At 41.7% G+C, this 12,240-nt stretch overlaps 1 protein-coding gene across 3 annotated transcripts in view; it reads right to left on the reverse strand.

Annotated features, from left to right (window-relative positions):
- AGXT2 (alanine--glyoxylate aminotransferase 2) overlaps positions 1–9,164 on the reverse strand; it is a 45,466-nt gene extending 36,302 nt beyond the window's left edge. Inside the window, exons 1-4 of one of the 3 annotated variants that reach the window (XM_050793842.1) lie at positions 7,461–8,155; positions 6,738–6,932; positions 1,812–1,897; positions 238–422 (exon numbers count right to left, since the gene is read on the reverse strand). In XM_050793842.1, the coding sequence (XP_050649799.1) occupies positions 238–422; positions 1,812–1,847 (221 nt within the window). In that variant the 5' untranslated portion in view covers positions 1,848–1,897; positions 6,738–6,932; positions 7,461–8,155. Of the gene's footprint in view, positions 1–237; positions 423–1,811; positions 1,898–6,737; positions 8,156–8,754 lie in introns of those variants that run through there. The other 2 variants (XM_050793840.1, XM_050793841.1) reach the window with 2 other exon arrangements.
- Positions 9,165–12,240: the final 3,076 nt, after the last annotated feature.

The following is a 12,240-nucleotide window of genomic DNA, read 5'->3' on the forward strand; positions in this document are numbered from 1 at the left end:
TGTGGTACATGCCACACTACATGTGACATGAGAATAACAAAATCTTGCATTGTCAAGAAAAGGAAAAGTAGAGTGTCAAGATTTTGTACTCAGGAAATAGCAGGGAGTATGTCAGCCACAATCTGTCATAGATATTTTTTAACCAAGATAAGCAAACCAAGAGTTCGGAATCACTAGCATAATTGTTTTCCATGCATTCTTTTGCAACAAAAATCCCCAGATTTTAAGGATACTCACGGGTGGCAGTGGCCAACACTGACAGTAACAATCCCGGAAAAGAAATCCAGGTATCTGTTTCCCTCAGCATCAAAGAGCCACTCCATGTGCCCCTGATGGAGCAGCAGGGGTTTCTGGAAATACGCCGTCACCACAGGAGAAAGGTGATCCTTGTGGATTTCCAGGACACGGTTGTAGCCAAGGGACTGTAGATAAACAAAATTTAAACCCACACACTTCTTAGAAGGTCAATGGCAGTCAATCTATGAGTAATAGTGCCCAGTCTCTCTAGTGGATAGAGCAGAGGGCTGCTAGCCTGTAGAGGCTCAAAAGTGGGTGTACTTACCCAATACCATCCTTGTAAGAAATTAAAGCCTTTTCTTTTAAGGAAGTGAATTATTATTTGTAGGCTTTCAATCTCTTTCTAGAAAAGGGCTGGAATTTCTACCTATCAATGAAAAGCCTTGGCTTTGAGTTGATTTTAACTATGAAAAAAATAGACTTTGGAAGTAAATATCTGAGCTAATAAGCAATTAGTCTGAACTAATAAGTCATTTTTGTTGTGGTAGTGTTTTAAAAAAATAAAAATGCAATGATGTGCTAGTCATGTTTGTATCTTTAATTATAAAATATCTCTCCTGTATTTCTCTTCTTTGTGGATCCCTCATGAGTACCTATTGATTCTACAATTTCTAACCTGTAAGTATCATGTAGAATAAAGGAGTTGCTGTGTGTGTGTGCATGCACATGTGCATGCATGAGAGAGAGAGAGAGAACGAAAGAAAGAAGGAAAGAAACAGACAGAAAGAGAGAGAAAGTGAGAGAGAAAATGCCAGCTCAATCTTTATTAGCCTGAGAATAAAAATATAACTATAATTTTGGCTGGAGGGCTCAGGAAGGTCAGATGGCCACATGAGTCAGTTAAAACAGGAGCAACATTTACTTTAAAGCCAATGTGTGCCATCACATTTGTTATGTGTGTGTATCTCCCTGCAATACATATATTAATTATAATCTATAGTGTGTTGCATGTACTGTCTTTGCCTCTGTCTCTGTCTCTATCTCTCACACATGGACACCAATTTATATACTAGCATTAAGGGAGTAAGAGGGTTTCAGATGCTTCCAATGACTTAGAGGTACAATATCTGGAATGAGATAGATTAGTGGCAAGCAGGGCTATTTTTGTGTCATTCTTTTTTTTTTTTTTTTTTTTTTTTGAGACGGAGTCTCGCTCTGTCACCCAGGCTGGAGTGCAGTGGCCAGATCTCAGCTCACTGCAAGCTCCGCCTCCCGGGTTCACGCCATTCTCCTGCCTCAGCCTCCCGAGTAGCTGGGACTACAGGCGCCTGCCACCTCGCCCGGCTAAGTTTTTTTTTTTTTTGTATTTTTAGTAGAGACGGGGTTTCACTGTGTTAGCCAGGATGGTCTCGATCTCCTGACCTCGTGATCCGCCCGTCTCGGCCTCCCAAAGTGCTGGGATTACAGGCTTGAGCCACCGCGCCCGGCCTTTGTGTCATTCTTAAGGAAACAATCAACTGAGACCTCCCCAGAGAAACTACCTCTTTGAGTGTTCTTAAAGCCCTGAATCTTACCTGGTATCTTTCAGGTATGAAGTCACATGGAGGCATTCTGGGCCTTGTATGAAGACTGAGCTTGGTTACTGATGTCCAGGAAGCACCTACCGAAAGTGAAGTGAGTTAGAATCCTCAACTAAGCATGACATAGGTCTGTTGGTGAAAGTTACCTATAGTTATCCAAATAAAACTGCTTAGACAATTTTGTTTATTTCTTAGTTAAAAAGTCATGTAAATCAGCTTTTAGTTTGGATTTAAAAACTGAGTATCTCAATAATGAGTTTTCTGGAGGAAAAAAAAGATAGTTCTTCTCAAATCTAGTCTGGAAAAACAATCTACTGCAGTCCCTCGCAAGCTTGGGAAGCTCAGTTTAGGCAAACTGTCCGTGTTACCCTCAACATGCTGATTCTCTCATCAGTAGGTAAAACTTCTGCCAGTGTAATGTGTTGTTGGAGTCCATCCTCTATTAATAGAGGTGCTTTTAGGCTTCAAGCTGCCTAGTGCCTGAATTCTAGTGTTTAGTCAGTGCCTGGTACCTGGTTAGCTGTCAGTACACATGGAATTAATGACTGTTGACTATTCTTGTAGGGAATGAGGAGAGGCAGGTGTTAGACAATACACTAGACTAATAAACACAGGCAAATAGACCCGGAAGACAAAACCTCCCCCACTCCAAAAAAAAAAAAAAACAAAAAAACAAAAAAACAAAAAACGGCTGCCAACACAAGACTGTGACAAAACAGGGATAAGCTGAACCAGATTCATTAAATATTTGGAGCTAGGAGGGACCTTACATTAGTGTGTGTGAGTGTGTGTGTGTGTGTGTCAAAATGTATACTTTATAGATAAGGAAACCAGCGTAAAGTGGTAAATTAATCTGTTTAAGGCTATCAAGCTAGTTAGGTGAAGAACGAGAACAAAACTCCTCTGGCTTCTAGCGCAGTGGTCTGTTTTGCTCATTCTTCAGCCATTTCCACCCTTCCCTGGCAGCACAGATTTTGGGCCCTCTGCAGCAGTGGGATGGAATAATGGAATCAGAACGTTAGAGCTGGAAGAGGTTTCTAGAGAACTTATAAGTACTCCTAGGAAAGATGCTCCTAATTTTGAAGACTAAAGGTCAACATTAAGATAATTTTACAGGTGGAGAGAGCTGAGGAAATTATGTCTCTTTCTCAGCATGAAGGTTTGAATGCAAGAAAGAAATGTTAGTGTTTTGTGTGGCTATGAAGTCACAGTCCTGAGAAACATAATGAACAATTGTGTTTTTAAATGAAGATGGAAAGTAACAGCTCTGAATATACCTTCTTTCAAAGAGACCCCATTCACTTTTCTGCTCTAAGTAATCACTAATGTCATTAATTTGCTCTTACTTTAAAAGCAAGTGACTTTTGATTTTCCATGCATAGAAAGGACCAAAAAATTTGATAGCTTCAGTTTTCTGAGAATTTCACCTTTTACAAAGCTTTTCATTGTGTCTCTCTGCATTAGTTATGCTTCTGAGATGGAACAAAAATTCTGAGTGTTTCTAAGAATTCAAAAATCCTTTCATTTCTTCAGTCTCATTTTTTTTGTCTGCAAAATTGGAGTTGCCCATTGAGGAGGTTGTAGGCTCTCTTGACTCCAAGGTTATAGGATTTACGAAAGTAGGCTAGAGGGGGAAGGGAGTTGGAGAGAAAGACTTGATAAGGAAAAGCTTGTATTTTAAACAGTCAAGGCAGGTTTATTTATTCATTTATTCACAGAAGTGATAAGAATATGATGGTGGAGTGAGGGCTTCAAATGAAATACATGAAATTCTGCAAGGAAGAAAGAGGAGGAAGAAAGAGAAGAAGGGAGAAAGGAAGAAGAAAGAGGAAGGAAGAAATAGAGACAGATAGTAACGAGCAAGTAGGAGAAATATAATATAATAGGAGTCAGTAAGTGAAATAAATCTGGATAATACCTCCAAATCTATTGACTGTCATATCACCCCTCTTAATAAATAACTAAAACTCAGAAATAATAGTAATAATGTTGATATTTGATGGACAGAAAGAAATAAAACTGCCTTGGTTTTTATTATTTGCCAGAAAAAAATTAAAATCTAATTATCTAGATAATTGCATGCATTCTTTATTCAAAATAGCCCGGGTTTTGAGGATGATGTAAGAGTTGAGGGTTCATAAAGCTTTTTGGGGGCTCCTGGAGATTGTGTATGTGTGTACATGCATATGCATACCTGTATGTGTGTGTGTGCATGTGCGAGAGAGAGAGAGATGGAGGTAGAGGGGAAGGAATGAATGAGATTAGGATTAATAAAACTACATCCAAGGTCTATTTGTGAATAGGTATTTGTTTTGTTTTGTCTTATTGTATTAACTAATCGGATAGTGTCTTTTTAGGCTAAACAGATGACAGCTAATGATTTTCATCCAATTCACCAATTTTCACTTCAATTCACATGAGCAACTCAAGACATTGAAAGATGGAATTCAATTTGGAGAACAGCATCGCTTTTGCATAACAAATGCCAAGTGGGTAACTAGGAAGCTTTCATTTCCCAGCTGCCTAACTCTCACAGAATTCTATAGCTTACAGGTCACCGTAACTTTGTTTTCTTTCCCCAAAATCATGATGTCAAATGACAAAAACTGTTGGGCAAAGTAAGTGAGAAAAATCAATTTTTTTTGGCATTTGGAAATTCTTGGGAAAATTCTCTTTGTAATGATAAAGAGTTTTTCAGTATTCACAACCAGTTTTCAGCCCAGAGGGAGTATTTATTAAGGGCTTCCTCACCTTTTAAAATGAAAAAAAGATTGTAAAATATTTGAAAATATGCAGTGGACACAGTGTGATTTATTAAAATGCTAATTATTATTATTATTATTGAGACAGAGTCTGGCTCTGTTGCCCAATGCTCATATAATGTGTTAAAATAACGACATGCTATCTCAGCTGCGATAATTTTAAAAATAAAGAGAAAGCATTCAAAATAAAGTATGGCTTTAATTTACAGACGCCCAGGGATGATTTCTTTTTTTTCCCTTTTTTGAGACAAGGTCTCCCTCTGTCAAACAGGCTGGAGTACAGTGGTATGATCATGGCTTACTGTAGCCTCGACATCCCAGGCTCAAACAATTCTCCCACCTCAGCCTCTTGAGTAGCCGGAACCATAAGCACTTGCCACCATGCCCAGCTATTTTCCTTTTTCTACTTTTAATAGACTTGGGGTCTTACATGGAGTGCAGTGGTGGAATCTCTGCTCATTGCAACCTGTACCTCCTAGGCTCAAGCAGTCCTCCTATCTCAGCCTCCCTAGTAGCTGGGACCACAGTGCATGCCACCACACCCGGCTAATGTTTTGTATTTTTAGTAGAGACCGGGTTTCTCCAGGTTGCCCAGGCTGGTCTCGAGCTCCTGAGCTCAAGTCATCTGTCTGCCTTGGCCTCCGGAAGTGTTGTGATTACAGGCATGAACCACTGAGCCTGGCCCCAAATGCCAATTCTATCTCATTTCTGTATAGCATCTTAGGTAACTTGAAAAAAATCTTGTCACATTTGGAATCTCATTTAGTACTTAGGATAGCCAATGAGTTAGGAAAGGAAGATTTCATCCTCCATCTACCTTAGAGTGGAGTCAGTGACAGATGGAATTTGAGGCCTTGGCAGTTTTGAAGTCCCTCACTAACGTCGAAGGTTTGAGACACTGCCTCCCATGGAGGCCTGCTGAAGCTGTGTTGGTGTTTGGATGCCTGAGTGACAGTGTCTGGCCGGCAGAGAAACTTTTTCTCCTCTGCTTCCCTGTCCTGGAGCTGCCAGCTTGGAGACTCCAGAGTGGTCCTTTTTCCTTCGCTCATGGGACTGCAGTCTGCAGGACACTGCCGAGGACCCTCGCCATTGCTGTTGGGTATCATCCAGCTCAGGACGCGATCTCTCGCAGCCCTCTCTGTGGAGGTCCCCTCTGTCCCGTGCGTGCTCTGGGTGAAAGGATGACAGTAATGAATGCCAGGTGCCTGCATCCCCCCAGCAAAGCTGCTAAGAGGAGCTTCCTACCAGAATTTACTCTACTCCTGCCTGGTCTTCCTTGGCTTCTTTGTGTGTGGGGTCCTGTCCACCTCCTCAGCCTCCTGTTGATTCTTTCAGCCGCCCTCCCTCCTTGCCTCCATTCCTTCATACCCTTCCAGTATATGCCCTTTTGCTGAAGCCAAACAGGGGCAGTTGTGTCTGTCCACAAGCGAGAGCGCTGCTCGATTCCTGATTCTGAGGTGAGTGGGTCTTCCTTCTGCATGTTTGGGAGTAGTCTTTCTCTGTGATCACCCTTCCTGGCCCTTGGCATGTGTTAAATCAGTTCTGACTGTGGCGAGGCTGCCTGGAGCGGTGCACATGGGAGGCCCCCCTTTAGGGCAAATTTTGAATGTTTTCTTAAAATAGCCTTGGCAGGAATGGAGAAACATCTCAGCTAGAAATGGATTACTTTTTGTGCCCCCCTTCCTTTATGGGAGAGCAGGCATATATTAGGAAATTGCTACAGGGAGCACATACCTCAGCCACCTGCAAATGTTATACATTTCACAGTCATTAGCTAATTGTAGGAAAGAATGCCCCACTGAGATATTTCTCCACACTTTTGTACTGAAAGCAAATTGCTTCCATAACTTTGCATACAGTTAGCCCAAAGTGATTGTGCATATCAAAACGTAAACAAGGCTGGACATTTTAGGCATATGAATATTGTATAGTAACTATGTAGATACTATGCAAGAATTGTGACTTATTTATTTTTGCATATATAACAACACTTGAAACATGGTAATCTCCTTACCACAGTCCCTTCCCTTCCCCCCTCCCCCATTATATTTTTCTATTCCCTTTCCAGATTTGGTTTTATTCATGGTATATTTCTCTACTGGATACATACATAAATACATACATACACACACATATCTATATTTACATATTTACTTACTCGTTTATGTCCATCTCCTTCCTGAAATAGAGGGCAGGGGCTTTTTCTTGCCTATTGTGGCTAAGTCTGCAGCACTGGTGCATAATAGATGCTCATATATTTTGCCTGAATGTATATTTTGCATATGGCAGGTGCTCCCGAAGTGTATGTTCAGTGAGTGTGTGTTTAGATGAACAAGCACAAGCAAGCGTAGACCTAGGTAGAGTAGGTAAGAAAGTAGACATAAAAGTCCCAAAGGTTTTTGTAAGGCCAGGTAATGAGGATGGCATTCAGTCTAGGTGGTGTGGTTTTCAAAGACTGCTCCTTCGTGGTGTCCTTGCTAGGCCTATGGTAAAGCATCCCCAATGAGTTGATCAAGATCTCTAGGTACTAGGACTCACCTGCCCTGTCTAGGTTATCTGCTGCTCCACTGTGCAGCTACACAATGCTCAGAGGTTGGGGTAGGAGAGGGGAGGGGGCAGCCTAGGGCATTTCTCTTGCTAGGTCAGCAGCTGGTACTTTCAGCATAATTTCCTCCTCACTGAGCATAAGACTGGGTATAATTTTACCTGCTTCTGAGAAAACGTTGGAGTTAAGTGATGTTCTGGCAAAAAACTCATGACCAAGGGAAAAGAGCAGTCCAAACAGGACTGGAAGACTGGGGGAGGATAGACAGGGCCTGGTAGAATCTCTCCGAGTTTGGAGTCAGATAGGCCTGGCTGTGAATCCCAAGTTGTCACTTACATTTTTCTGCCTTTGACCACATTTCTTAGATATTCCTTATTCCCCTGTCTCCTCATCTGTGGAATGAGATAATAGTACTCACTAACAAGTTTGGTTGAAGATAAAAGGACATAATGCATTGAAAGCATCATGCATGTATCGAGTTTCAAAAAATTGCAATTTTCAGGAGGAAGAAAGCAAAGAGGAGAGGAAGGAAGGAGGGCGAAAGGGAAAGATGAGGAGAAAATGAAGACAAAGTTGGTCACAATGGGGAATGGAAAATGGTCCCCATACGTGTTTAGGGCCTGTGAAGCACAGGCACATAAATGTACAGGCAGCTGCTTAATCTCATGTTTGCATGAGGGAATTTGCTGGGAAGGAAGTGGGGCTTTCGTGAAACAAGATCCATGTGAAAATCACAGGCACATAGGACATCACTCATAAAGCCACCAATGTCTGGTTACCCCACATCTCCTCATATTTCCTGTTCCTGCTGCAGAGAGGAGAGTTCGAGTGGATGGGGAGGGCCTGGGGTCAAGTCCTGGCTTGGATGACTCTGGGTAAATCACAGCATTTGTTGGTAATTGAGACAATGGTCTCACTTCCTAGAGGCATGATGAAAATTCATGCAGATGCTTTATGTTTTTTAAAATAGTCATCCTAGCCAGGTGCAGTGGCTCAGGCCTGCAATCCGAGCACTTTGAAAGGCTGAAGTGAGAGGATTGTTTGAGCCCAGGAGTTCAAGACCAGCTTGGGCAACACAGTAAAACCCCACGTCTACAAAAAGTTAAAAAAGAAAAATAGCTAGGCATGGTGGCATGTGCCTATAGTTCCAGCTACTCAGGAGGCTGAGGTGGGAGAATTATTTGAGTCTGGGATGTCAAGGCTGCAGTGAACCATGATCACACCACTGTACTCCAACCTACGTGACAGAGGGAGACCCTGTCTCAAAAAAGAAAAAATAGAAATCATCCTTGGGCATCTGTAAGTTGAAGTCACACTTTATTTTGAATTGCTTTCCTTTGGTTTTTGAAAGTATTGCAGCTGAGATAGCATGTCATTATGTTGAAATTAAGCATAGTCGGGTTTTACTATCCATGAATTTCATTTCAAAATAAAAGGGAGCATTACAAAATATTGGCTATGAAAATGGGGCATCGACTCAGGGTGAGAACCTGTGTATTAAAAACATGCCTCATCTCTAAGACCTCAACCAGGTCTAACATTCCAGAATCCCAGGCAGCAACCTTCAGAGCTCAAGTCTTCCCCTCTCGCTGATCCTCAACTGACCTATGTCCCCCTGGTTTCCACTTACGGCTCAGGAAAGGACGCATCTCAAGGATCCTGGGAGCGGAGGTGACCAGGAACAAGGGTCTCAGCAAATGTCTCCAGACTAGAGTCATCTCTCCCACTCAGGAAGCAAACCCCCATGGAAGTAGGTTGGAGGTTGGGCTCTAACTGCTCACTATCCTTGCTGGACTTTGAGATTAAGATGGGGAGGAGGCGCTAAAAGGGGAATCCTGGAGTGGTGACTGTCCATGGCTTCAGGCAAGCCCCAGAACTCTCTATTGCTAGTAACAGTGCCTTCAAGGAGGGAGAAAAAGAGAGTGAGGAAAAGAGGTAGAGAGAGAGTGAAAGTAGGAGGGAGAGAGAGAAGAGGAGAGAAAAGAAAGGAAAAGAAGAGAACAGAAGGGAAGAGGAAAGAAAGCAGGCAGATAAAGCAAAGGTCATCTGATGAGTTCTGTTAGTTTAGTATTCCATCCGGGTTTCATCCGGGTACACTTTCCTCTGCAGGAGGGTGGTGCTGGGTGTGGGAGAAGGATCAGGACATGGTTGAAGGGGTCAGAGACTGAGAAATGAGAGATGTGACTAAGAGAGTAAAAAGGAGGATATGCATGAAGTGAATGAACAAATAAATTGGTTTTGGGGGTCTTAGAGAAAGAGAGGAGAAAACAATGGGGAAGGAGCCATTCCAAAGAAATGAGAGAGTACCAAATAACTAGGTAAGTTTCTGGACAGCTATGGATCCTCTTATGTGTCTGAGGAAGGCAAAAGGTTAAGAGCTGAGGAGTTAGTGTGCCTTATTTTCATTATTTCTTAAATTCCCATTTATCCCACTGTAGCCTCCCCCTACCTTCAATACCCATAAGCAACTATTTAGCGTGTTTACATATATCCTTTTCTTGGCACACATTCTTGTAGAATGTGTATCGTTTAGGGTGAATGCAGTTTTAATTTATGTCAATATGTGTAATGTGTGTCTTTTTTTCTTTTCAGTTAGATCCATGTTTTTAAGATCCAACCAGGTTGCGAAGGGTACATCTCTTCCAGGTTTCCCACTGCTTCAGAATGGGGGCCACGTGCTCTACATGGCAGTGCCCAAGGGGGTCAGTGACAAAGCTGATTGCAACTTGGGGGTCGAGGGAGTGGGGATGGGTAGATATCATTAATCTTGGGTTATCCTGTAGGGGAGACAACTGACTTGGCCACATCCTTCACAAACACCTGCATAACAACTTTTGACTCTCAATGCCCGTGGGAGGTGAAGGCGTTGGGTAAGCACAGGGAGTATGTTATATTCAGTATAATTGTCCATTTTCGCGTGGGTTTCCAGCTCCCAGTCAATTCTGCTTTGGGGGCAGTAGGGAGTGATCATATGAGCTGGCTGGTCATGTGCTGCAGGAATAATCCAAGTCAGTGAGGCCAGTGGCCACACAGCATCTCCCTGGGGTGCACAGTCTGTCCTGTGGTTGGACAGAGGGGAGAAAATGTTGAGTTCCTGAAGTCTGGTATATGCTCTTCAGCTCTACTGGACTGTGGTCAGTTTTGCCTTTGCGAACACTGCAGGCTGCAGTCTTCCTTGGCTTGAGATTTTTCTTGGGCTGTAAGATTTGAGATTTTTATAGTGAGAGACACCCAACATCAAGGGGTCACCTAGAGTGGGGCAGAAAAACAGTACATTTTGAATAACTTCTAGAGGGAAAGTGGGAGGTTATACCTCTTTTGTTTTTGTTTAAAAAGAAAACAAATTGTTCTGATTATCATAATATGTACTTTTGTTAAACAAAGTCAAGCCTAGAAAAGAATAAAGAAGAAAGAAAAAGATCACAACAAACCTGACCATTATATTTTAGTAAATTTCCTTTCAGAAATCTTTCTCTACGTGTGTATGTCTGTGTATGCACATGCTGTTTCAGAAACTGAAAGTCTTCATATTTTTTATTTAATAAGTTCGTTTTGATGGATAGCTATATTTTCTCCAGCATCCTAGGACAGAGAATTTTCTGCACTTGACTAATTATTTTTTTCTTCAGATAAGTTCCTTGAAGAAGGATTCCTAGGCCAAAATGTATGTACATTTTAAATGCATCTCAGTAAGATGACGTCAATTTATAATTCAACTAACTAAAATGGCACAAAACTCTCTCTCTCTCTCTCTCTCTCTCTATATATATATATATATATATATATATTTTTTTTTTGGGACAGAGTTTTGCTCTTGTTGCCCAGGCTGGAGTGCAATAGCACGATCTTGGCTCACCGCAACCTCTGCCTCCCAGGTTCAAGCAATTCTCCTGCCTCAGCCTCCCGAGCAGCTGGGATTACAAGCTACTCCACGCCCGGTTAATTGTGTATTTTTAGTAGAGACAGGATTTCTCCATGTTGAGGCTGGTCTTGAACTCCTGACCTCAGGTGATCTGCCCGCCTTGGCATCCCAAAATGCTGGAATTACAGGCATGAGCCACTGCGCCCGGCCGGACAAAACTATATTCTAAGATGTTTGTTCTTTTGAACTCTGTAGAATTACATGATATCCACAAAATCTGAAAACTGGGATGAGAAGGAAACTTAGATTGCCTCTAGAGCTTCATTCTCAGTCTAGGAGTCATTTGGAATATCAATCTAAGATCCTACCCTACCTTCACAGATAAAACTCCAATTAAACAGCTATTATTTCTGAGTTATAAGCGACACCTATTGAGTCTCTCTGTTCTCTCTCCTTTGAGCAGATCAGGTATAATTTTCTCCATTTTACATAAAACTAGAGAAGATGAAGAACTATCTCAGTTTGCACAAATGGTAAATAAGAGGGGAGAAGACTTTCATCAGGTAGGAAAATATAGAAATTTCTCCTTGAAAAAAAAATACTTCACAAATGGGGAAACTTGGAAATTCTGTTGTCATGTTAAGAATTATTGGGGAGGATTTTTGCACACAGATTCACCAATGATTTATCAGTTAAGTCCTGAATGTAACTGAACTTTGCTCTGCCCCAGGCCTTCTGTCAATAACAGAGTCCAGTAAGTCTCTGAAGATAATTAACAGCTTTTCCAAAGTAATCCTTTCCCTCTCTCAACTTGTTTAGGAGTTGTGAAATTGAAGGAAAGGAAAATTGTTTTGGAAGGGTTTCAGATAAATGTAGACAGTTTACATGAAACTTCATATTACAGGTGTTCCATTTCAGTTAATGGACTATGAACAATGCTGTGTGCAGGGTGTTCAGACTGAGGTGCAGAGATTAGCAGGTGTGTAAGAAGAGAATAACTGCATCAAGATGTGGCTCAGTAACCCTTAGAATTTCATGGAAAACTGATTTTCTGGAAAAATAATGCAAGGTCAAAGTCCTTTTGTTTATTTATTAGGACTCTTTGAACAAGTCTCATCGGAATTATTGGACTTACTATGTTTTAGAAAGTAACATTCTGGAGAGACCTAGGGACACGTGGATTACCTCAGCCTTAGGACGGAGAGCACATCCATACTGCTCACTGCATACATAGCACAGTGCCTGGCATACAGT

The sequence above is a fragment of the Macaca thibetana genome, chromosome 6 (assembly GCF_024542745.1).
Source record: "Macaca thibetana thibetana isolate TM-01 chromosome 6, ASM2454274v1, whole genome shotgun sequence".
NCBI lineage: Eukaryota > Metazoa > Chordata > Mammalia > Primates > Cercopithecidae > Macaca > Macaca thibetana.